This window comes from Staurois parvus, unplaced genomic scaffold, assembly GCF_062004578.1.
Source record: "Staurois parvus isolate SC_StPar_1 unplaced genomic scaffold, SC_StPar_1.0 ptg000472l, whole genome shotgun sequence".
Lineage (NCBI taxonomy): Eukaryota > Metazoa > Chordata > Amphibia > Anura > Ranidae > Staurois > Staurois parvus.
Window position 1 is genome coordinate 2,625,574 of NW_028318268.1, and position 27,669 is coordinate 2,653,242.

Consider the following 27,669-nt stretch of genomic DNA (forward strand, 5'->3'; position numbering starts at 1 on the left):
AATACAGGAATTTTGGTGCCCCAATTGTTACTCCCGTTTGAAATTGCTAAAAGGGGCTCAAATTAAAGTCCCTGCATAAGATGGACCATAAGCAGATAACTATATATATATATATATATATATATATATATTCCAAAAAGGAAAACCCACAGGAAGCTGTCTGACTTCAAGCCTTATAGCAGTACACAATAAATGTAATTTTTTTTTTTTTCACTAGTCTTTACGCACCTGTGTGTACAGGCCCATTAAATACAATGGGCTACATTTAGGTCAATTAAAAAAAATGCTTGAATGCCTACAAACATGGCATTTTTCAGATTGCCTGTACAAGAGGTCTAAGGAAATATACGTACACATATGCCCATAAAAATACTGACTAACGATTCAGATTTTTATAAAAAAAAAATTATTTCCCAATAGTTTTTATTGTTTTAGTAAAATCATTATTATTATTATACAGGATTTATTAGAAGTAAAGGCTTGAGTGAGAAACAATGTAGAGGTTGTAGAAACAATGTATACACAAAAACCGGCATACTTTATCACATAAAAAGGAATGAGTATGAAAATACAGGACTTTTGGTGCCCCTATTTGTTTCTCCCGTTCGAACTTGCTAAAAGGGGCACAATTTGAAGTCCTTGTTTGAGATGGACCATAAGCAGATAACTATATATATATATATATATATATATATATATATATATATATATATACACAGTTGCAAGAAAAAGTATGTGAACCCCTTGGGATTACGTGGAGTTTTGCATGAATTGGGCATAAAATGTGCTCTGAACGTCATCTAAGTCACAACAATAGAAGAACACAGTCTGCTGAACATAATACTACACAAACATTAGATGTTGCCATGGTTTAATTGCACATAACATGTAAACATTCACAGTGCAGGGAGGAAAAAGTATGTGAACCTTTGAACTTAATAACTGGTTGACCCTCCTTTGGCAGCAATAACCTCAACCAAACTTTTCCTGTAGTTGCAGATCAGACCTGCACAACGATCTGGAGTAATTTTGGACCACTCCTCTTCACAAAACTGTTTCAGTGTAGCAAAATTCTTGGGATGTCTGGTGTGAATCGTTCTCTTAAGGTCATGCCACAGCATTTCAATCGGGTTGAGGTCAGGACTCTGACTGGGCCACTCCAGAAGGCGTATTCTGTGCTGTTGCAGCCATTGTTTTGTTGAATTACTTGTATGCTTTGGGTCATTGTCCTGTTGCATCACCCATCCTCTGCGGAGCTTCAGTTGGCGGACAGATGGTCGTATGTTTTCCTGCAAAATGTCTTGATAAACTCTGGAATTCATTTTCCCATCAATGACAACAATCCGTCCAGGCCCTGAGGCAGTAAAGCAGCCCCAAACCATGATGCTCCCTCCGCCATGTTTTACAGTGGGGATGAGGTTTTGATGTTGGTGTGCTGTGCCTTTTTTTCTCCACACATAGTGTTGTGTGTTCTTCCCAAACAACTCATCTGTCCACAGTATATTTTGCCAGTAGTGCTGTGGAACATCCAGGTGCTCTTTTGCAAACTTCAAACGTGCTACAATATTCTTTTTGGACAGCAATGGCTTCCTCCATGGTGTCCTCCCATGTACTCCATTCTTGTTTAATGTTTTCCTTATTGTAGATGTGTCAACAAAAATGTTAGCATGTGCCAGAGATTTCTGTAGGTCTTTAGCTGACACTCTGGGATTCTTCTTTACCTCATGCAGCATTCTGCGCTGTGCTCTTGCAGTCATTTTTCACGCCTAGGGAGAGTAGCAACAGTGCTAAACGTTCTCCATTTGTAGACAGTCTGTCTTACCGTGGACACATAAACATCAAGGCTTTTGGAGATATTTTTGTAACCCTTTCCAGCTTCATGCAAGTCAACAATTCTTGATCGTAGGTCTTCTGAGAGCTCTTTTCTGCGAGGCATGGTTCACATCAGACAGTGTTTCTTGAAACCAGTAAACCCAAAACAGGTGTGTGTTTTTTAAGGGCAGGACAGCTGTTAGCAACACATCCAATATCATCACACTGATTGGAGTCAAGGTTGGCTCACTCCTGGCTCCAATTAGCTCTGGGAGAAGTCATTAAGCTAAGGCCTCACATACTTTTTCCTCCCTGCACTGTGAATGTTTACATGTTATGCGCAATTAAACCATGGCAACATCTAATGTTTGTGTAGTATTATGTTCAGCAGACTGTGTTCTTCTATTGTTGTGACTTAGATGACGTTCAGAGCACATTTTATGCCCAATTCATGCAAAACTCCACGTAATCCCAAGGGGTTCACATACTTTTTCTTGCAACTGTATATATATATATTCTACAAAGGAAAACCCACAGGAAACTTCTCTGAGTTCAAGCTTATAGCAGTACACAATAAATGTATTTTTTTTACTAGTCTTTATGCACCTGTATATACAGGCCCATTAAATACAATGGGCTACATTTAGGTTAATAAAAAAAATGCTTGAATGCCTACAAACATGGCATTTTTCAGATTGCCTGTACAAGAGGTCTAAGGAAATTGTTTAGTGTCACTTTAAATCTTGCAATAATTTTATTGACAAACTTTTGGCAAAATAGTAATCCTGTGGCCTAGAATATGAAATTCTAACATTCACTGTTTTGCAAAAATAAAAAAACAACTGGAATAAAAATCACCTTGATTTGCTCCTTGTGTGCGCACTGTGCTCAGCTCCCTTGCCAGTTGCGTTCATTAACCTTGCTAGGAGACCCCCTCGGCTGGTGACAAGTCATTTGAAGGTTAAGTACAGTATGCATAAGGAGATAAGTCTCCTGGCACACCATACACACACAGCAGCTTAACTCCATCCGTGCTGAGCAGGGACACAGATGGGACACCGAGCTCGTCTCTGCCTGCAGAAGTGCTGTTGGAGATGACGGGGGCTCCAGGTTTGTCTCCATCAGAGCAGAAATGAAAATAACTGATTTACTAAGTGGATCATTTGCAGTTCCGATAAAATGCATCCTTCTAAATAAAACAGGAATAATTGTTTGGTGCAGGGCACCTAAAGAGGAACTTCACTCTGCTTAACAACCCGGAAAAAAAATCCTTAAGATTCGCCCACCTTGTTTAAGAAAATTTTGATATCCTTCTTCTTTGAATTTTCCCATCACTATGGTAATAAATGATCAGAGAAAATCCAAAATTGTTACAAAAACAATCATTTTCAAATTAAATTCTACTGGTGTATGGCCAGCTTTAGAGTTCATTTAAAGTGTTACTAAACCCACAACAGTAAAATCAGTCTGTATATGCAGTAAAGCTTGCTTGTTATACTCACTGAGGAACCTAAGGGGTTAATCCTCTGCATTGTGTAAAAAAGCCGTTTGATCCCGTCTTCTCTGTTCCTCCCCTTGTTCAAATGTCCATGTCTTATCTCCTGATAAGACAGACTGATCCTGTAGCGACATGCACTTGTTCAGTTTAGTTTGTATTGCTAGAGAGGTTTTTTTTTTCTTGGGAGAGTGAATGTGATCAGCAAAGAGCCAATCAGTACTGTCCAGACAGAGGTCAGGGGTTCTGCATCCTCCTAGAGCAGAAAGAAAACTCATCCTACAAACTTTAACCAGTGCTCGGCTGGAAACTGATAGACGTTACAAGACTGCTCTAACTGCTGATGAGAAAAGGTATTTAGCAGTTTATATTTGCTAAAATATTTGCATTTCCATGTTGTGTGTACTGTGGGAGACCAGATATAGTGAATGCGGGGTCCGTGGAGACCAGATATAGTGAATGCAGGGTCCGTGGAGACCAGATATAGTGAATGCAGGGTCTGGAGAGACCAGATATAGTGAATGCAGGGTCTGGAGAGACTAGATATAGTGAATGCAGGGTCTGGAGAGACTAGATATAGTGAATGCGGGGTCTGGGGATTAGTAACACTTTAAGTATGGATAAATATGGGATCTTGTACCATACTGAAAGATGTGTCAAGGTTTAGCCAATGTTAGGAACTTTATTTATCACAAAAAGTGTTACCTGTAGGCCTTTCTTGTTTTACACAGGAGGCTGCTGGGGCAGTAAAAACAGGCAGTTGAGCTGTTTTACCACCTACCTAAAGTTCACAATAAAGCTGGATGGGACCTGTTCACATGCTGCAGCCTTTATGCTTTGCACCATGGAAAATTGAATGCACCAGGTGGAACTGCCTGTCAAAAATGGCCATCCAACGTAATGGATTTGCTCCAAAACCGCAAGCCAATGGTTTCATTTTATGCTCCCCAAAATGACTATTCAGTCACTGCTTCTCCAAAATATCAAAGCATTTTGTCGGCTCTCTCATGATGAACTACATATCGGGAAAGTTTCTGTAGTCCAGAATCAGAAATCTAGGCATAGGCAGCACAATGGCTTAGGGCAGTGGTGGGCAACCTTTTTTTTCAACTGAGCCAAATCTCGCCAAAACCACGATTGAAATTTATTTTGAGAGCCACATTTTTAAAACTGAAAATACATCTCCCATATAGTAATTCATCCCCCATATAGTAATTCATCCCCCATAGAGTAATTCATCCCCCATATAGTAATTCATCCCCCATATAGTAATTCATCCCCCATAGTAATTCATCCCCCATATAGCAATTCATCCCCCATATAGCAATTCATCCCCCATATAGTAATTCATCCCCCATATAGTAATTCATCCCCCATATAGTAATTCATCCCCCATAGTAATTCATCCCCCATATAGTAATTCATCCCCCATAGTAATTCATCCCCCCATAGTAATTCATCCCCCATAGTAATTCATCCCCCATATAGTAATTCATCCCCCATAGTAATTCATCCCCCATAGTAATTCATCCCCCATATAGTAATTCATCCCCCATAGTAATTCATCCCCCATAGTAATTCATCCCCCATAGTAATTCATCCCCCATATAGTAATTCATCCCCCATATAGTAATTCATCCCCCATAGTAATTCATCCCCCCTATAGTAATTCATCTCCCATATAGTAATTCATCCCCCATATAGTAATTCATCCCCCATATAGTAATTCATCCCCCATAGTAATTCATCCCCCCTATAGTAATTCATCTCCCATATAGTAATTCATCTCCCATATAGTAATTCATCCCCCATATAGTAATTCTTCCCCCATATAGTAAGTCCCCCATATAGTAAGCCCCCCCCATATAGTAAGTCCCCCCCCATATAGTAAGTCCCCCATATAGTAATTCATCCCCCATATAGTAAGTCCCCCCCCATATAGTAAGTCCCCCCATATAGTAAGTCCCCCATATAGTAATTCATCCCCCATATAGTAAGTCCCCCCTGTGTCAATTCACTTACCTTTGCTCCGCGCGTTCCTCTCGCCGTGCTTCCCGCGCCGTTCTGGTCTTCAGGGTGGACTGTGAGAGGAGAGGAGTTCGTCACGCTGCCCCGCCTACATCCTGGCTGCCCCGCCTACATCCTGACAGCTGCAGAGTCCTGACTTTTGGGGCGGCCGCCCGAGAGGAGGGAGGGGAGCGGGCGGCCGCCCGAGAGGAGGGAGGGGAGCGGGCGGCCGTCCGAGAGGAGGGACGGGAGGGGAGGGGAGGTGAGGGGGCGGCCGCCCTGCACACGCCCGTCCGAGAGGAGAGAGAGGAGCGGGCACCCGGCACACAGAAGAGCCGCATTTAAGCTTGTAAAAGCCGCATGTGGCTCGCGAGCCGCGGCTTGCCGACCACTGGCTTAGGGGACTTGGTTCAAAACCTAGTCAGGACACAGCATGGAGTTTGCATGTTCTCCCTGTATTAATGTGGGTTTTCTCTGGATACCCCAAAGACATGCTGGAAAGTTAATCAGTCTTAGTATGTATATATGTAAGATGGGAACCTTAGATTGTAAGCTCCTTGAGGGCAGGGACTGATATCAATGTACAGAATGTAAAGTGCTGCACTAACTGTCGGCCCAGACATACACTTTAAGAGAGGATTTGTCTCTTGGTTATGTCTCTTTGCACATCTGCTGTACACTTTCCTATTGAGCAATGTTTCCATGCACATTCTGACTAGGTGGGTAGGATATTTGCCTTGCAGCACCAGGTTTCGGGTTAGGTACCTGTCTGCCTGCTCTCCCTGGATCTGTACAGATCTCAGCCGGGTGTTCCATTTTCCTGCCACATTGTAAAAATATACTAATAGATTAGCTTGAATATACGTACATTTGCTCTGCTGTGTGTGTGCATGGCTTTGGTAGAGACATTAGATTGTAAGCTGTGTAGGAGAATAGAAAGATGTGGCTGGTTTAAAGGTTTTACAAATGCTCTAAAGTCTGAATCTATGTGTCAGATATAAAACAGCAACTTAAAGCGATATTAAACCCAAAACCAAAAATGTAATATATTGCAGCTTACCAATCCGTAGATGTGATGGCGGCAGGGGCAGACTGACCATTTGGAAATTCAGGCACTGCCCGAGGGCCCGGGGTCAGTAGGGGGCCCCATGAGATGCCCCTGGTACCTTTTTCATAGGCTTTTTTGAGTTTGGGCAAGGACACAGGGGCCCCATGATCCCCTATTGCCCAGGGGCCCCATGAGTTGTCAGTCCGCCCCTGGATGGCGGCACTCATTTTCTTTTTTTTTATATTTTTTCCCTTCTGTTTTCACCTGGTGGTCTGGCCAATAACACACCTCCTGTATTAGTGAGACACCACAGTGGAGGAAGGAGCACAGGAGGCACAACAGACAGCAGTATTATCAGTCTGGGAGGTGGGGAGTGTTCGGCGTACTTGCAGATTTAAATGCACTGACAAAGTGAAGCCAAACTCCAGCTCACACTTTATAAGCGGTTACAGTAAAAGTTTTTTTTTTCCTTTTGGGATGCATAAAAACCGATCATTGTGAGCACCCCAGTCAGTGGTAAATGGTTTGTCTCATTCTTGTAACTGATACAATCTACCAGAGAGCTTGTTCTGTTGAGAAACAACAGATTTACTGGCAGGATCACCAGTCGAAAATAAAGGAAAGAATGCCTACAAAAGAACACTAATGCAGCCACCACATCTAAGAACTGATAAGCTGCAATATAATAAATGTAATGTATTGTACAGCGCTGAGCAAACCATTGGCGCTTTATAAATAATGTATAATAATAATAATAAATGTTTGCTTTGGGGTTTAATAACGATTCAATATAATCTGTGACTTACTGTTTGATGTAATAAGTTCTACTAATGGACCAATTATAAATTGCAATGAAAACCTGATTTTATGATCTGAGGTTATTGAGAACAGAACCATCTTTTGAACAAAATGTAAATGTTCCAAAATAGATGAGGAGGCAACACAATGGAGTGCTGATTGACCTGCAAAGCCAATACGTTTTCAGGAACAACTGAGTAGTGCCATCTACTGGCCACATTGGAAAATGTCACTTTGTAACACATTATCTCTCCATGAACTCCCGAGCAACAGCTGGAGGTGGTGGACCTGCCTCAGGCCAAGTCATCATTTATAACCCAGTTATAAGGAAAATTCTGCAATAAAGAGATACTTGCAAATCCACAGTTCAAGAAAAATTTTGTTTACATCGCATCATAAAATACTTGGAAATCTCCCAAGACTCCTGGAAGACTAGAGTTGAAGCCAATGAAGAAGTATACATGGCCTGGTGACATCTGGCAAAAGACAATGACAGTGTTTTTCTTTGGAACCTCCCAACAATCAGTCATAAAGGTTTAAGGATGATATCCTCCAACAAGACCTTGGAGTTCTGCCAGCATTGTTGGAAATATATTTTGTATCAGAGCATTCCAGATGGAAACCTCAGGCCCTTAGCTCTTGGGCTGAACTGAAAGATATATGGAGCCAGGGGCGGACTGACCATTTGGAAACTTGGGCACTGCCCGGGGTCAGTAGGGGGCCCCATGAGATGCCCCTGGTACCTTTTTCATAGGCTTTTTTGAGTTTGGGCAAGGACACAGGGGCCCCATGATCCCCTATTGCTTGGGGGCCCCATGAATTGTCATTCTGCCCCTGTATGGAGCATGGATGAGATGGTGATGTCACGATCTCTACTTTGTCCAATCAGAGAATGCCTTATATTCTTTGAAAAAAATACCAGGCGTTCTGGAGAATGGCGGCAGTGCTGAGTGAGCGACCCCCGGTGGTCAGTGTGCAAAGGGGAAGCTGCTTGACACAGGACCGGGAAGATTGCTCTCATCACTGTAGTAGTGCTGACTACTACAGTGATTGTCCATTTTCCCCATCAGTCACTTAGGTATGAGATATCCATTAGTACAAGTTGGACCAATGTAAGGAAACAATACAGATCATTCCTGGAGTTCCGCTTTAAGGAAATGTGTCCAATATGATACAGCAAGGATGCAGATTTTCTAGCATTCGTCCAGATGTTGTTCTGTGTATAGTGATACATCTAACCTCAAACTGGATGACGGTTTATTTACCTGCACGTCATTAAGCGTAGAACCGCAGTCACTTCTGTACATGTCTCTACAAGATAATGGTTGGATCTCTGTGTCTGCAGACAGGTAGTAAATGATTATATAGCTGCATATAGAAAAAGTGCAAAGTTTATAAAAGTGTGCTGTAACCTTGTCCTTAGCCAAAGCAAAGATAGCAATACAAGGCCTGTATATGACTGATGTATACATCTGAGTGCAACAATGTGCTTGATTCATGTGCAAACTCTTAATAAACTCCTTTTGTGTGGAAGCAAAGTGTTTCCTGGTGCATTCAATATGAAAAGCTCTGATGTGTAAATGCAAATACTCTGTATAAGATCATACAATCTTTATCTCTGTGTAGACTCCATGTGCAGATAAATATTAGATCTTCTACTAGAGAGATTCAGTTTAACTATTACCTTAATATACGTGTTTCTAAAAAAAGAGACCTGTGTAATCCTTCTATTAAATGCAAAATTGGGAAATTAGGAATAATATGCAAGTCTAGGGGAATACTATACAACTCTAGGGGAATACTGTGCAAGTCTGTGAGAATGCAAGTCTAGGGCAATCAAAGTCTATGGGAAAACCATACAAGTCTATGAGAATGCAAGTCTATGGGAATACCATACAAGTCTATGAGAATGCAAGTCTGTGGGAATACCATACAAGTCTATGACAATGCAAGTCTATGGGAATAGTATACAAGTCTATGGGAATACTATATAAGTCTATGGGAATAGTATACAAGTCTATGGGAATACTATATAAGTCTATGGGAATAGTATACAAGTCTAGGGGAATGCATGTCTATGGGAATAGTGTGAAATTCTAGGGGAATGCAAGTCTATGGGAATACCATACAAGTCTGTGAGAATGCAAGTCTATGGGAATAGTGTGCAAGTCTAGGGGAATGCAAGCCTATGGGAATATCAAACAAGTCTATGAGAAAGCAAGTCTATGGGAATACCATACAAGTCTATGGGAATAGTGTGCAAGTCGGCGAGAATGCAAGTCTCTGGGAATACCATACAAGTCTATGAGAATGCAAGTCTATGGGAATACCATACAAGTCTATGGGAATAGTGTGCAAGTCTGTGAGAATGCAAGTCTAGGGGAATACCATACAAGTCTATGAAAATGCAAGTCTATGGGAATACCATACAAGTCTATGGGAATAGTGTGCAGGTCTGTGAGAATGCAAGTCTAGGGAAATACCATACAAGTCTAGGGGAATAGTGTGCAAGTCTGTGAGAATGCAAGTCTAGGGGAATACCATACAAGTCTATGAGAATGCAAGTCTATGGGGATAGAGTGCAAGTCTGTGAGAATGCAAGTCTCTGTCAATGCAAGTCTATTGGAATACCATACAAGTCTGTGATAATGCAAGTCTATGGGAATATCATACAAGTCTGTAAGAATGTAAGTCTATGGGAATACCATACAAGTCTGAGAATGCAGGTCTGTGTCAATGCAAGTCTATGGGAATACCATACAATTCTGTAAGAATGCAAGTCTATGGGAATATCATACAAGTCTGAGAATGCAGGTCTGTGTCAATGCAAATCTATGGGAATATCATACAACTCTGTGAGAATGCAAGTTTATGGGAATACCATACAAGTCTATGAGAATGCAAGTCTAGGAGAATACCATACAAGTCTATGGGCTCTTTCACACTTGCTGTGGAGTGCAATTCCCTCTAAAGAGCGATCCGTGTTTGGTTCAATCTTCAAAGGGCATTTGACAGGCAATGAGGAGCCATTCTGTCACCTCCTTGCTGCCATCTTTTAAAAAAATCTTTTACATATGTTGGCAAAACAAGTAATAGTCCTAAAACAAGCCTATAGTAGAAGGCCTCTGAAAGCACTGAAATATAGATATATGTCTCGTTGCCTATTTTAACCCTATAATGCTGCATTACTGTGTTGCAATCCCATGAACTGCATGCAGTTGCGGTGTGGCCCCCTTGAACTCAAGTGGTGCAGCTTGTCAAACTCTGCACCTTGAGCTACAGATGCCGCATCTGCAAAACGGCTCTTTCTGGCCTGTATCGGGGCAGTTCGGGTGGGTGACCGGGGATGGGGAGGGGGTAAAACCACAGCTCAGTCACCCGTTTTTACTATCCCTTGCTGGCCATCCAAAAGAGCCCTATGGAAGTGCAAAACCCTCCTGAAGCAGGTCAAAAGGAGATCACCTGCAGGTCAAATGTGCCTGTCAATAAATTCTAAATGATCTGAGAATTGTCTGGTGCCATCGACACAAGCCCAAAGCCTTTTGGCACAAGCCCTACCTTATAATTAAAGGGTTTATTCACCAATGGTGATTTGAATAGTGCATTCTAGGGAGGGTCTCTCCAGTATAAACCATGATACAGTCACATAAAATTATCAGGCTTCCCCTACCTGCATCCCCACATTCCCCCGCCACGCAGAATCTGCAACCCGAGGACAGAAAACTTCTAGCAAGTTGAATTACTGGTGTCCTGCATAAACTCCAGGACAGATGGACTGTTGTGTAGATGTGAGAGATCATGTGACCGCGTTACGTCTCAGCGCTAACATGCACACTTTGTGCACTCAGCTCTCCCTCTGATCCCTTGCATACACAGAAGTTGGGAGGGACAAACGAAATCAATCGCTCCTCTCGCCTCTCTTGTGCAGGCATGCTCTGTAGCCCCAAGGATTTAGGAGATGTGTATTGAAATACAGGCACTGAACTAGAAATTCTGATCACATGGATATGGTGGCAGCAATAGCTCCCTGTGGGCATTATTTACATTTTGCACAGAGGAGCAGAATGGCAGTACAGAAGGGTAGGTAGGCTTTTCAGGATTGCGACTTTGGACACATTGGTTAGCATTACTGGCCAGTGCAACTGGTACAGACATTTTTAAAACATATTCAAAAGTGAACTAAGGCTGGCCATACATTATACACATTTCTTGAGAATTTTGCTTTAGATTTACCAAAAAACATATAATATGATGTCAAACATAATCACTTTCAATTGAATCCAATTAGGCAAGCCCTTGTGCTACATAGTTGAAAGTAAATCTAAAGGAAATTGGGAAGAAATTGGACAGAAAATTGTATAGTGTATGGCCTACATTTAGGTTGCTGTCTTCTGAGCAATTCTTAATCTAAGATTTAAGTGCCACACTGGGAGTTAGGCTGGCCATACACTATACAATTTTCTGCCCAATTTCTGCCCAATTTCCTTTAGATTTACCTTCAACCATGTAGTGCACAGACCTGCCTTATTGGATACAATTGAATGTGTTGTTTAGGTTTAACCCCCTATTTATATAGTTTTTGGCAAATCTAAAGCAAAATTCTCAAGAAAATTGTATAATGTATGGCCAGCCTAAGTCATCCAGATACATTTATTAAAGTCCATATCACTGAGTCAGTGGGAGAGATTTACTATAATTGGAGAGTGCAAAATCTGGTGCAGCTCTGCAAAGAAACCAAACAGATTCCAGGTTTTATTGTTAAAATTTAACTGAACAAGCTGAAGTAGAAGCTGATTGGCTACCATGCACAGCTGCACCAGATTTTGCACTCTCCAGTCTTCATAAATCAACCCCAAGGTGTTCCTTTAATGCAGGCCATAGACGGGGAGAAAACCGGTGGTTTTTTTTTTAGAAAAACGAAAAATCAGTCGTTCAATCAGCCGACGTTACCACCATTGGTAAAAAAAAGTCGGCTGATTTTCATCCCGTCTATGGCCGGCAAATATAATAGGGGTGTCCCTGCAGAGAGCTCCACTATTATATTTGACAAAAGAAATAGAATATGAAGAAGAAGAAGAAAAAGTTGCAACATTGTATCTATTTGTATCCATTTTGGATACAGATGTTTCTATTTGAATACAAATAAATACAATGTTGCTATACTTTTACATGTCAAATATAATATCGGACTGAAATCCTTTTTTTCTCTTCTTCATATTCTATTTCTTCTTCTTCTTCATATTCTATTTCTTCTTTTTCTTCTTTTCCTTTTTCTTGCTGGTCACTGCTCATGCGCATTTTTTAAAATCGGTAAAAAGATCGGCTGATTTGTCCATCATTGCCGCGAAAATCAGCCGAACGACAAAATTGGCCGATTTTTTTTCTAACATGACCGACAAAAAAAAAGTGTCAAAATCACGAAAAACAGCCGACCAATTACCCCACTAACGATCCGAAAATTGGCCGATTTTTTTTTTCAGAGAAAACATCGGCCGGTTTTCTCCCCATCTATGACCTGCATAAGGCTGCCTATAACTGTGATTAAACAACACCTGAAATAACTATATGTGTAAAAATGTTGCCAGCTAATGACCATATGTGAACAAACTATAAACATTCTGCGCTGGTTCAAATGAATCACAGGCTGCCAACACTGAATTCCGGTACAAAGAATTTAAAACATACATATAAAAGTGTAGCGCTAAAAGATAAAACAGAAATAATGCAATCCTAGCTGTCAGTCCGTAAAGCTAGATATGAAAATGTTCCAATGCAATATTTAAATCATAAAAATAATATGCAAAATGATAAATACGAAGTGAGTCCCAATTCCAAAAATTAAGTATATCAAAAGTGCAAACGTGAATCCTCAATTTCTAGATGACCAAATGTTATCCGTGCAAACACGTGTCACCCCACTCCCTGCTCAAAGAAGGCTTACCAGATGTATTTGACCATCAAGGATCGGGGACATCCTTTCCCTCTTGTATTGAACTGTATTGTTGCTGTATTGTCTCCCTTTATATTGTAAAGTGCTGAGTAAACTGTTGGTGCTATATAAATCCTGTATAATAATAATCATATTATAGAGTGGTCAAAATCAGCTCAAGAATGATAATTAAGTAGTCGCTCGAGCCTCCTCCATAATATCCAAAAGTGGCTCAAATATCGTTCGCCCACAGGTGAGGACGGTGTCTGGTCTATGTGTGATGGTGGGGGCAGGTGAGGGGTGGATGGAGGAATCATGGATGGATGGTCCACCATCCTCTATCTGTATAGCCTTCTTTGAGCAGGAAGTGGGGTGACATGCGTTTGCACGGATAACGTTTTGTCATCTAGCAAGTGAAGATTCACATTTGCACTTTTGATATACACTTAATTTTTGGAATTGGGACTCACTTCTAATTTATCAATTTGAATATTATTTTTATGATTTAAATATTGCATTTGACCATTTTCTTATCTAGCTTTACGGACTGACAGCTAGGTTTTCATTATTACGGTTTTATCTTTTAGCGCTAGACTTTTATATGTATAGTTAATGATTTATAACTTTGGGGAACCGGGAATAGATCATTGGTCCAATGTAAGTAGGCATATCTCATACCTGATGGGCCACTGGGGAAGCTGACAATCACTGTAGTAGTTGGCTCAGGGGCCGCTTGCTTGGCCCTGCCGCCAGTAAGTCATAGAAACCCTTGTATTTTGTTCAATAAATACAAGGCATTCTGTGATTGGACAAGGTAAGGCAGTGACATCACAATCTCCACCTCCTCAAATAAGAGATTGCCTGGTATTCAGTAAAAAAATATGTAAAAAAAAAAAAGACATACTATTAATGGTAGCAGTGCCAAGAAGGGAAACCAATCACACAGAACCCAACCAGGACCCAGAAGATCATGGCTATCAGTGTTATAGCGGTGACTACTACAGTAATATGCAGCTTCCCCAGAGGACCATCAGGTATGGCGCACACAGGGGCGGACTGACAACTCATGGGGCCCCCGGGCAATAGGGGATCATGGGGGCCCTGTGTCCTTGCCCAAACTCAAAAAATCCTATGAAAAAGGTACCAGGGGCATCTCATGGGGCCCCCTGCTGACCCCGGGCCTTCGGGCAGTGCCCGAGTTTCCAAATGGTCAGTCCGCCCCTGGGTGCATACACATACTTACATCGTGCCAAGCTGGACTAATATAAGTATGCAGTACAAATAATTCCTGGAGTACAGATTTAAATTGGCTGATCTTCCCTATGACTCAGAACCACATGACCACATACAGTTGTGACCAAAATTATTCAACCCCCACTGAAATTGAGTGTTTTGGCCAGTTTGACATTGCTTTTGATCATTCAGTCATCTTGCTTACATTTACATTAAAGAGGCACTTGTAGGTCAGACAAATATAACATAACAGTTATAATGAAATAACCACAAATGTCTTTTCTGTGCTCACAGCATTATCAGTTTTATTAGTACTAAGTACTAAATCTTAGTACTTAGTACAGCATCCTTTTACAGTTATAACAGCTTTTAAACGTGAAGCATAGCTTGACACAAGTGTCTTGCAGCGATCTACGGGTATCTTCGCCCATTCTTCATGGGCAAAGGCCTCCAGTTCAGTCACATTCTTAGGCTTGCGCACTGCAACTGCTTTCTTTAAGTCCCACCAGAGGTTCTCAATCGGATTTAAGTCTGGTGACTGCGATGGCCACTCCAAAATGTTCCAGCCTTTCCTCTGCAACCATGCTCTAGTGGACTTGGAGGTATGCTTGGGATCATTGTCCTGTTGAAAGGTCCAACGTCTCCCAAGCCTCAGGTGTGTGACGGACTGCATCACGTTTCCATCCAATATCTCCTGGTACTGAAGAGAATTCATGGTACCTTGCACACGCTGAAGCTTCCCTGTACCTGCAGAAGCAAAACAGCCCCAAAGCATGATTGACCCTCCACCATGCTTCACAGTAGGCAAGGTGTTCTTTTCATCATAGGCCTTGTTCTTCCTCCTCCAAACATAGCGTTGATCCATGGGCCCAAACAGTTCTAATTTTGTTTCATCAGTCCACAGAACACTATCCCACAACTTTTGTGGTTTGTCCACATGGCTTTTGGCATACTGCAGTCGACTCTTCTTATTCTTTGGAGACAGCAAGGGGGTACGCCTGGGAGTTCTGGCACGGAGGCCTTCATTACGCAGTGTGCGTCTTATTGTCTGGGCTGAAACTTCTGTACCCACATCTGACAAATCTTTTCTCAGTTCCTCAGCAGTCACACGGGGACTTCTCTCCACTCTACGCTTCAGGTAGCGCACAGCAGTCGAAGTCAGCATCTTCTTTCTGCCACGACCAGGTAGCGTTTCAACAGTGCCCTTTGCCTTGAATTTGCGAATGATGCTTCCTAAGGTGTCTCTTGGTATGTTTAACATCTTTGCAATCTTCTTATAGCCATTGCCCTTCCTGTGAAGAGAAATCACCTCTTCTCTTGTCTTCCTGGACCATTCTCTTGCCTTCACCATGTTTGTAACCACACCAGTAAATGTCTAGAAGGAGCTGAGTATCACAGTCATTTTAAAGCTGCCTAATTGGTGCTTATTATGCTTGATTGCTGCTCGGTGACATCCACAGGTGTTTTCAATACCTGATGGAAAGCACCTGTATGAACCTCTGTTCTTCAGAGTGGTAGTCTTTAAGGGGTTGAATAATTGTGGCAATGAAGAAACCACATAAGAACCATTTACTACTGTATTACATAAACAATTGATGTCATTTTAGTTGCATTTGGGTAGTTACAACGTCCTTGTAGGATTTGATTCTGAATACAATTCCAAATGTACACTATAGTCCCTAAACCCCTTTACAGCATTGGGGGTTGAATAATTTTGGTCACAACTGTAGCTAGGCATTTTGTCCCAAGGCCCCAAAGGATGCCAGAACATGAGTTTCTCCATGACAAGTAAGCAGTTCAGAGACTCATTTATCATCTTTTTCTTGACGGAAGTAAGCTGGGCATGAGGCAGGGGCATTCGTTCACTTTAAGGTCACTTTTACTGTTAATCAATATAACAAGTCATTTTAATTTTAATTAGACCAGAGCTCTCAAGACCTTTGTTGGTAATCACAGAATTTTCCTTTCTTTTGTTATATCCAGTAAATATAACACAATCACATCTGAGGATCAGAAGAAACTGTACGAGGAAGATTTTGCTTCTGATTATTCAGTATATCTTGAGCTCCACTCCAAGATTGGGAAGGTGCTGGAGAGATTCATGCAGCTCGGATCCAGAATGAAGAAGTATCAGCCAGGAACAGTAGAGCACAAGGTAGGCAATGCAGAATTTCTGTGCATGCAATGCAGACTATTTCTAAGTACACTTTTGAAGCCAAGGATAAGTACATATTAGGAATTCATGCTCCTTATTTCATTATGAGCTTGTATTGGGTTTTGAGATTACGATTTACCTGCCAGAAGCAAGGGAAACGTCAGTTATTGCACCTTCCCGCAGTGCAGCTTTCATAATACAGCAGCACTTCTTTAAAGTGTATGTGTAGTCAAAGCTCTTCTTTTTGGTTTTGAATAAAATATGGAAGGTTTAAAACTACAGGCAGTTTATTGTTTGCCTCTTGTTGTGAAATTGTTGGGAAATTTCCTTTCACTTCTTATCCAGGAGATGCAACAGGAAGTGTAAACAAATGAGAGGGATTCTCCACTTAGTTGTCCCCATTGCAAGATTTACCCTCACCTCTTCAGCTGGTGACAATGCTAAAATTTTGAAATTTCCATCTTCATCCTTTTGTCTCTGTGACTTTGACCAACAGGAAATCTAGAGAGTTTGAATCTACCCAAGGGGACATAGACAGCAGAAAAACTTGAGGGTCTCATCCCCAATCCCTAATTTCTTCAAATGTTAAAAAAATTAAGATTTTGGCTATAGATGCACTTTAACCCTTATTTCATAATGTAAAAAATAGCTATAAAACATATTTTATGTTTAAATTATAACATTATTTTTAAAATAAGGATTTTGATGATTATTGGCTTGGTATCAAAGGCAGTGCACCCCCCCCCCTTTTCTTCATTCCACATTCTTACTGTATTTATATTTCAATATTTTTATTGAGAAACAGGCATACAATAGCATAAAACGAGATGGCAAAAAAGTCCACCTACATGGTGGAATGATATATAGAATCACAATCATAGCACTGATAGGCACGCAAAAAGAATTGACTAACAATGGCAATAGGAATACATACAGAGAGTGCCATTACCATCAAGACGTACAAGTTTCACCAATCAATAGACAGAGACTGAACCGTAGAATTAAACCCCTTTGATAACGTGCAGTTGCCACGAAACGCGTTAGAGAGATGCTACTTGACCCACAACCACTACCCACATGGTCCACACCTTGACACGGGCGGCCATCTTTGGAAGTGTATATTGCACCATCCCTGAAGGTGATTCCTGGTCCTTGAGCGCAAATCGCACCCCTGGAGGTCGCTGACACAAGGATTCTACTGCATACCGGATGAGCGTTTATTCCACTGGATACCTGGGAATTCCATAACTGGAGAGGACATGGATGACTCTGGTGACCACAGTAGAGACGACCACCATTCCGGCAGGTCCCCTGATCCAGTGACCAGGAGTAGGTCATTTTACTCCAATGCGCTTTTATTTGCGCTATCTGGTTAGTGCATTCTACAGCCACATTTCCTACCACAGATGTCACAGATTTACGTCACTCCTATGATAGATTGACTTTGACACCTTTATCACCATTTACACCTTCTTAACTATGAGAATGTTATAATATTGGTTGCTTAAGACTATTATGGTAGCTGCGTTTATATCTCATTAAGTGGTCACTCCGTATCATGAGATAGATCCATTCACTCTAGCGCTGCATGTTTTTGTATATGATTGTAGAATTAAACCAAATGTAACGAAAACAATTCAGTGGAGAAAGTAGAAAAAGAGAGAAGAAAGAAAAGAAAGAGGAAACAACCCCTAAGGGAAAGGAGAAAAAAAAGGGGGGGGGGGGGTCAGCTGTAAAACTCTCATGATGCAGAAATGTAACTAATCCAAGGCTCCCAAGTCCCCTCAAATCTGGACACATCGTCATTGACAATACTTGTAAGTTTATCGTTTACCATTATCCAATGAAGTTTATGTTTCACCCTGTCTAACGGGATCACAGATTGTTTCCAACTTCTAGCTATGGTAATGTGAGCCGCCAGTAAGAGGTATAAAATTACCGTATTTTTCGGACTATAAGGCGCACATAAAATCCCTATATTTGTGCAAAAATCGGCAATGCGCCTTATATTCCGATGCGCCTTATGTATGAACAGTGTATGTTCACACTGTGCTGAACAATCTGTCAAAATGTTTTATTATGACTTTGGTAAGCGACGAAGCCACTCCCCTTGCTTATTCGAGCTTATCCTGGCGACGATAAACGACGATAAACCAATCAGAGCCAAGCAATCAACAACAAATCAAAGCTTTTTCACTTACCGAAAACTACATTTCCTGATACTGTGCTTCCAAATTAAGGACCCCAAAATGGCACCTGTTAAGAGACCTGTTAAGAGACATGCTTACGACGCGGATTTCAAACTCAAGGCCATCAGCCAAGCAGTACAACATGGGAATAGAGCAGCAGCGAAAAAATTCAACATTAATGAATCAATGGTACGGAAGTGGAGGAAACAAGAAGATGACCTGCGTCAAGTAAAGAAGACGAAGAAGAGTTTCCGAGGGAACAAGGCAAGATGGCCACAATTAGAGGACAAAATTGAGCAGTGGATTATTGAACAGAGAACAGCAGGTAGAAGCGTCTCTACAGTCTCCATTCGACTTAAGGCAACAGCGATGGCACGAGATATGAAGATCAACGAATTTCAAGGAGGTCCTTCTTGGTGCTTCCGTTTTATGAAAAGGCGTCATCTCTCCATCCGCACAAGAACTACCACTTCGCAGCAACTGCCAAAGGATTATGAAGAAAGGATGGCCATCTTCCGCACTTACTGCAAGGACAAGATCATCGAAAAGAAGATCCAGTCAGACCACATCACAAACATGGACGAGATCCCTCTCACCTTTGACATCCCCGCGAACCGTACTGTAGAAAAAACAGGGACGTCTACTGTATCTATACGCACCACAGGGAATGAGAAATCATCCTTCACTGTAGTTCTCGGTTGCCAGGCTAATGGCCAGAAACTACCACCCATGGTCATTTTTAAGAGGAAGACTTTGCCAAAGGAAACATTTCCTCTTGGGATCATCGTCAAGGTCAATCCAAAAGGCTGGATGGACGAGGAGAAAATGAGTGAGTGGCTGAGAGAAGTTTACGTCAGGAGACCAGATGGCTTCTTCCACAAGTCTCCGGCCTTATTGATCTACGACTCTATGTGCGCTCATCTCACTGACATTGTCAAAAGCCAAGTGAAGAAAACCAATTCGGAGCTTGCCATCATTCCTGGAGGATTGACCAAAGAACTCCAACCACTAGATATTGGTGTCAACAGGGCGTTCAAGGCTAAATTGCGAGCCGCATGGGAGCAATGGATGACAGAAGGTGAGCACACATTTACCAACACAGGCAGGCAACGCCGGGCTAGTTATGCCACTATCTGCCAATGGATCGTCGATGCCTGGGCTAAGGTATCGGTTTCAACTGTCGTCCGAGCTTTCACGAAGGCCGGAATCATCAATGAACAGCCAAGCAACAGCAATGAGACTGAATCGGATGATGACGAGAGGGATCCGGGCTTGCTTGATGCCGCTATCGCCCAACTGTTAAATTCCGACACCGAAGACGAGGAATTTGATGGATTCGTAGAATATGAATGATTGAAAAAGTGAGCATACTCTTGTGTAATATCTGACCTATCCGGCTATTTTGTTTCGCTTTAATATTGTGTAATATTGTGGTCTGACTGGATCTATTGTGTAATATTGACAGTTATTGTTAATGATTTGAATAAAGTCTGACTTATCCGACTACCGGTATTTTGTTTCGCTTTATGCGCCTTATAATCCGGTGCGTCTTATATATGAAAATAGATCCGTTCACTAATACTGCGTCTTATAATTCGGTGCGCCTTATAGTCCGAAAAATACGGTAGTTTAGTTGATTTTTTGGGAACGTCAGCGGGTAGTATATGAAACAAGGCCTCTTCCGGTGATCTACGGATATTAACTCCTTTTACCGAATATTTCAAATTAAACATGCGGATCCAGAATCTACTCACAACTGGACATTTCCACCAAACGTGGAACATAGTACCTTCTTGACCACAGCGTCGGAAACAGCTAGCTGATACTGAAGGGTACATTTTGGCTAGGCGAGTAGGAACCAAATACCAGCAAAGTAGCGTTTTATAATTGGATTCAATAAGATCAGTATTAATCGAGATCTTTGATCAAGTATGAGCCGAATTCCGCCATGTATCTAAATCTAAAATCTAATGAACTATTTAAACTCCCCTCCCATTGGGTCATGTAGGATAATTTAGTAAGGAGATCAACAATGGAAGCATAAATAATGGATGAACGACCGCGCATCTTCACACCTGCCCCACAGGAGACCTCGAGGGAAGTAAGCGCACAAGGTTCTGAGAGTAATCTAAGTTTGCTAGCAATAAAAGAGCAAAGTTGGTGATAACGAAATATTTATCTGGGAGGCATCTGATATTTTGTCAAAAAATGTTGAAGAGACCGAGGACTAAACCCATCTAAATAGTCTCCGATACGTAACAGACCCTTATTAATCCACCACTGGAACACCGATGGAGATAGACCCGGGGCAAACTCAGGATTACCAAACACTGGGGCTAGCGGGGTGGAGAGGAGAAAGGTTTGCGAGCTCGCCATCTCTCCCATTCTGACTGTATTTAAATACATATTTATGTCAGGGTATACAATACGGTAGAGCAACCCCCAAGCCCACCACCACATTAAAAAAAATTGTTTGTAACCAGTAATATAGATTGCCTCTCTGTGGGGTTCCTATTTCCACCTAGGTATGGAAAATAAAGCTAAAGAATTGCTAAAAAAATTAAAGCTTTTTAAGTGTATTTAATCAGTTCTTAAATTTGGTCTTTTAGATGGTGGAAAACAAGATTCTGAATGAATACAAGAAGTTTAAAAAGGTAAGAAAACCGTGGACAGGTTATTTGGTTTTTTATCAGATTATTATTATACAGGATTTATATAGCGCCAACAGTTTGTTCAGCGCTTTACAATATAAAGGGAGACAATACAGCAACAATACAGTTCAATACAAGAGGGATAGGAGGGCCCTGTTCCTTGGAGCTTACAATCTATGAGGGAGGGGCTAGTGGTACAAAAGGTAATAACAGTGGGGGATGGACTGGTAGGAGGAATAGACGATTCTGTTATTAGCTGAGGGCAGGATAGGCTTCCCTGAAGAGATAGGTTTTCAGAGATCACCTAAAAGTGGGCAAAGTAGGCAATAGTCGGATAGATTGGGGTAGAGAGTTCCAGAGGATGGGGGAGGCCCTGGAGAAGTCCTGGAAATGAGCTTGGGAGGAGGAGACAAGGGAGCTATAGAGCAGGAGGTCGTGCGAGGAGCGGAGAGGATGGTTTGGGTGATATTTGGAAACAAGATGAAAAGAATTAACCATAATAAGATATCGGGGTCGTTATAATATTACAGGATATCCAGGCTGTTTGGAGACCTTAGAACAGCCTTCCTCAAGTAGGGCTCCTCCAGAGATTTAACACAACAAACACTTTTCTCCTGCGCTAGGAAAGGACTCAGTAGACCCAATAGGAATGTTCTGGAATTTTCTGGAATATGCACTGCTTGCTGCCCTCAACAGACCGGGGTGGTCCAAATACACTGGATGCAAATGGAGAAACAGAGAAAGGGCGCACCGACCTAGTGCATTATCGTTTAAAATATTAATTGAAGAAACAAAGTTAGTATCATACTCACAATAAACATAAAAACACAGTCATGTCAGACTGAACAAGATGCATGATCCAAACAACATCTGAGTCCATACGATGGAACCCTGGATGTCCAACTTTCTAACGCGTTTCCTCAGTGCTCTGAGGAAGAGATTGTGTCCTCGAAACGCGTTAGGCCGTTGGACATCCAGGGTTCCATCGTATGGACTCAGATGTTGTTTGGATGATACATCTTGTTCAGTCTGACATGCCTGTGTTTTTATGTCTATTGTGAGTATGATACTTACTTTGTTTCTTCAATAAATATTTTAAACGATAATGCACTAGGTCGGTGTGACCTTTCTCTGTTTTTCCTCCAGAGATTTCTAGGGGTTCCTCGAGTAATGGGAAGTTTTTGCCTTTGAGATAAGTGACCACTGACACCATTGATCTTTTTAGCTATCTATGATGGGAGGCATTCTTCATGCTGACCCCAAATATGAGAGCATTCTTCCTGTTGACAATCACACAAATGTACCAAGAGCTGTAGATATAGTCATTATTAGCAGGGGTTGCCAACGACCATAAAGTTATTTCATGGGTTCCTCGATGTTAAAAATGTTTTTTAAAGGCTACTTTAGAGGGTGGGCAGATGTTTAAGCTTGGTCCAGCCACCCTCAGGCATTAGAATGGTTTAGAGCAGGGGTGTCCAACCTTTTGACTTTCCAGGACCACATTGGAAGAAGTGTCTAGGGCAGCCTTTCTCAACCAGGGTGCCTTGAGGTTTCTTCAGGGGTGCCTTGGCAAAATGTCTAAAAATTTCTCAAAAAGTGTATACAAGCCAACGGGTAGAACAAGCCTGCCTTTTAGTTACACAAAGCCACAGGTTTTCATTGTGCACCATTACGACCTTCTAGCCACCGGCGTCCTGACAACCTATGACATCATCCGTTGATAAGGAGAATGTCAGCTACCTGCACAGCATCCTAGTTTGACCCTCCCCCTGCCCCCTCTCCATCAGTGCTGGGGTCACATTAGCTCAGTGATGGAGAAAAACTGAGGGAGAAGAGAAACATTGGAACACTAGTCAGTACCAGTACCAAGAATAAATCACCTCTAATGTTGGGTGTCCTTCATGTGTGGATGTTGCTGCGTTATATAAAACTATTGGAATAGTTTTTTCACATTTTAGAATGGGGTGCCTTGGGACTATCCAGAATTTTACGGGGTGCTTGGGACTGTCCAAAATTTTACAGGGTGCCTCGGGGCTGTCCAAAATTTTACAGGGTGCCTCGGGGCTGTCCAAAATTTTACAGGGTGCCTCGGGGCTGTCCAAAATTTTACAGGGTGCCTATGGACTGTCCAAAATTTTATGGGGTGCCTTGGGACTTTCCAAAATTTTACAGGGTGCCTTGGGACTTTCCAAAATTTTACAGGGTGCCTCGGGACTGTCCAAAATTTTACAGGGTGCCTATGGACTGTCCAAAATTTTAAAAGGTGCCTCGGGACTGTCCAAAATTTTACAGGGTGCCTTGGGACTGTCTAAAATTTTGGACAGTCCCAAGGCACCCTGTAAAATTTTGGACAGTCCAAAGGCACCCTGTAAAATTTTGAAGGGTGCCTCAGGACTGTCCACAATTTTAAAGGGTGCCTCAGGACTGTCCAAAATTTTACAGGGTGCCTCGTAACTGTCCAAAATTTTACAGGGTGCCTCAGTACTGTCCAAAATTTTACAGGGTGCCTCGGGACTGTCCAAAATTTTAAAGGGTGCCTCGGGGCTGTCCAAAATTATACAGGGTGCCTATGGACTGTCCAAAATTTTAAAAGGTGCCTCGGGACTGTCCAAAATTTTATGGGGTGCCTTGGGACTTTCCAAAATTTTACAGGGTGCCTCGGGACTGTGCAAAATTTTACAGGGTGCCTATGGACTGTCCAAAATTTTAAAAGGTGCCTCGGGACTGTCCAAAATTTTACAGGGTGCCTTGGGACTGTCCAAAATTTTAAAGGGTGCCTCAGGACTGTCCAAAATTTTAAAGGGTGCCTCAGGACTGTCCAAAATTTTACAGGGTGCCTCGTAACTGTCCAAACTTTTACAGGGTGCCTCAGTACTGTCCAAAATTTTACAGGGTGCCTCGGGACTGTTCAAAATTTTAAAGGGTGCCTCAGGACTGTCCAAAATTTTACAGGGTGCCTCGTAACTGTCCAAAATTTTACAGGGTGCCTCGGGACCGTCCAAAATTTTACAGGGTGTCTCGGGACTGTCCAAAATTTTAAAGGGTGCCTTAGGACTGTCCAAAATTTTAAAGGGTGCCTTAGGACTGTCCAAAATTTTACAGGGTGCTTTCACTGAAAAATATTGAGAAACACTGGTCTAGGGCCGCACATCAAATACACTAACAATAAGGATAGCTGTGAGCAGAATATGTTGGGCAGATCACAAGTTAACGATCACTGATATAAATTAAATCAATGTGCCTATCGCTATTTTATCCTTACGATGCATTTCTTCATAGTCCTCATATTTGTTGGCATGTTTTTGCATATAATGCCTTTTCAAATTGTAGTCTTTGAAAACTACTACAAATTCCCTACAAATTAAGCAGAGTGCCTTAGCATTTGCCTCGACAAAGTGATTATCTGTCCCATTTGCCTTGAACAATCTTCCTTCATGATGAGCTTAAATGTCACACTGTTCTCTCATTTTTGGTATATGAGCACTTCAGCACAAATGACTAGCTCCTTGTGCAGCTTCTCCATCTCCCAGTCTGAGCTCTGTTGTACAGGAGCTGTGTGGGGCTGGTGAAAGCAGGTCAAATAAAGCCAGTTAGCTGCTTGTATTTACAGTAATAAATGTATTAATACGTTATTAAATATAGAACTGCATTAAAGTAATTCTAAAGACTGAAATATTTTTACCTTAATGCATTTCCTGCATTAGGGTAAAAACCTTTCTGAAAGCAGCTTCCCCCAGCCCCCCTTATATCCTCCTGAGCCTGATCTCGATCTAGCGCTGTGCCTAAGAGCAGCAGCTCTGTCGGCTCTCTCCATCCTCAAAGGCTCAGAGACAGCAGCATGAGCCACTGGCTTCTGCTTCTGTCAGTCACAACCAGTGAGGAGGGAGTGGGGCCAAACCATGCTGTTTGTGTCTATGGACACACAGAGCCAGCTCAGGAGTGAGCCCGCACAAGTGCCCCCATAGCATGCTGCATTCTATAGTGGTCAATCAGTGGGGGGAAGCCAGGACCATCGGCAGGGAACCCAAGAAGAGGAGGATCAGGCTGATCTGTGCAAAACCAATGTACACAGCAGATAATTATACCACATGTTTGTTATTTAAAGAAAAAAAATATGGGTTTACACTTTAATGTGTGTCTTTTATGGAGCTCAACTTTTTTTTTAAAAAAAACTATTTTTGCAGACGTATCCTACCTACAGCGAGGAGAAGTCACGATGTGAATACCTTCATGATAGATTATCTCATATAAAACACCAGATTCTGGAATATGAAAAAAATACACCGACCTAGCCTGCGTGACCAGGAGAAGAGACAATCCACTCCGTATAGACCTCAGCAACCTGCGAACACTCCACGAGTTACCACAAGCCTTGAAGGAAAACCACGTTTTCGACAACTGTGAAAAAAAAGTGCCATCAAAATATTGTGTGATACGTATACAATGTAAAGGAAATGCCTTCATCGGGATCATTCCAAAAGCATCAATCACTGCCTTACAAAGGACGATTACACGGGTTATACTCTGTAAAGAAAATATGAAAAACTTTTTATATGTAGAGCTCCAATGCTGGATACATGATCTGAGTAATCGTGTATGGCAGGCGGCGCTCAGAACACGGGACGCCCTACGGTACTGTGAACTTGTGGGCAACGGTAGAACAGAATAAACATTGTGATTGTGTAGCTAAAGAATGGATTTCAAATTAAAGCCAGTAAATGCTTTGTAAAGAATCGTGGTATGTACATTTGGTACATATGGGCTGAGACCCATCTCAAATTAGTTAGGCATTTCGTGTCCCTTGTCTAACCAGCTGTGAACCCGTCCAATATTGGATTGTGGCTCATTTGTGCCGTTTACAACCTTGTTATTGGACAAGCCTTTATATTTTCTGTTTTTAGATGGAAACAATCACCTGTTACAACTGAAGTTGCATTTTTTGCAAAGTCAATGTTTATTGAACCAACATGAGCTATCCAATAAAATGTTTGATCTTAATTGAGGTTCCATGTGACTCTGGGTCCTTAAATAGAACTAAAGGCAGAACTTTTTTTTTTTTGTTCTGGATAAAGGAAAAGAGGGTTCTAGGAGGGTGCAGTCTGTATTCTCCACTGCGGGTGGTACTGGACTCCAGCGGGGAGTGAAGGAATACTGGATTTCTCTATCACTTCCTTGGCCACGTGGGACAGTGATCCGGTTGGATGTTCTGGTTCCATGTGACCCTGATGGCCATCTTGGGTTAGGCAGAGTCTATTTAAAGCAGAATCACGCCCCCCCCCTAAAAAAAAATACTGTAGCTGCTGACTTTTATCATTAGAGCACTCACCTGTCTAGGGGTCCAGCAGTGTCCTCACTCTGAGCCAATTCTTTAATCAGCTGTTGGGTGCTGGCGCTGCCATCTTGACTAAGGGAAAGCGGCGGCAAAGCCCTGAGGCTTCACCTCCGGTCTCTTACTGCGCACGAGCGAAGCATGCTTTGTTAATGGGCCGCAGTCCTCTGGGACCTTGGAATTGTCCCAGAGGGCAGCGGGGATGGGGGGAGGAACCTCCAGCTCAGTTTGCTGCAGCGAACTACGCCAGAAATGGGAGCAGGTAGCTGTCAATACCAGGTACTCATTCCCCCCCAAAAGGTGCCAAATGTGGCATCAGAGGGGGCAGGAAAGTGGAGCTTCCACTTTTGGGTGAAACTTCACTTCAAGACTCTGACACCGGGTTTTGGCATGCTTTGTGCAAGTGGCTAGAGTAGGGACAGGTTCCCTGTCTGGCAGGGACAGTGCTAGCAATAGGGAAAGGTTCCGGAGGAGCAGGGAAAGAGCAGGGACTATGTGTATCTTCCCAATAAGCTTCCCTTTTGCTTTGGACCGGGCAATGCCGCTCCTTGTGGTAGACACTGTCGGCAACACTGAGTCTACATACCGCTGTTGCTACACTGCATTACTGCGAGTGTTTCTGTTCGGGTGAGCCTCCCCGCTGGGTTTGGTTGTACTGTTGAATTACTTTTACAATACATCATCTTTGACAAATCAGGACTCTGTGTACTTACTGCCCGCTACACCACGCTGTACCCACCCAACACTGTTATAACCCATGTCAATTTTTTTTCCTTTCACTTTCAGTAATAATGGTAAACTGAACTAATAAAGAGGGTGAATCTCTGTAAAGGCTCTTTTATACTTGCAATAGAATGTGGTGCCCTCTGAAGAGCAATCCACATTTGGATGGCTTTTTAGAAGGTATTTGACAGACGGCGGGGAGGCATTAAATAACCTCCTCACTACCTGATTTAACCCTGTAAGGGCTGTTTCAGATGGGAGACCAGGGGGTGTGTGGCTGAGCCACAGTTTTAATACCCC

The 27,669-nt window shown here is 42.2% G+C and overlaps 1 protein-coding gene across 3 annotated transcripts in view; it reads left to right on the top strand.

Annotated features, from left to right (window-relative positions):
• The window catches only part of LOC149452448 (RNA polymerase II elongation factor ELL-like), a 227,367-nt gene that overhangs the window by 168,871 nt on the left and 30,827 nt on the right, over nucleotides 1-27,669 (top strand). For 2 of the 3 annotated variants that reach the window (XM_089689390.1, XM_089689391.1), the window contains exons 10-12: nucleotides 16,306-16,477; nucleotides 21,276-21,320; nucleotides 25,502-27,339. In XM_089689390.1, the coding sequence (XP_089545516.1) occupies nucleotides 16,306-16,477; nucleotides 21,276-21,320; nucleotides 25,502-25,609 (325 nt within the window). In that variant the 3' untranslated portion in view covers nucleotides 25,610-27,339. Of the gene's footprint in view, nucleotides 1-16,305; nucleotides 16,478-21,275; nucleotides 21,321-25,501; nucleotides 27,340-27,669 lie in introns of those variants that run through there. The other variant, XM_089689392.1, reaches the window with a different exon arrangement.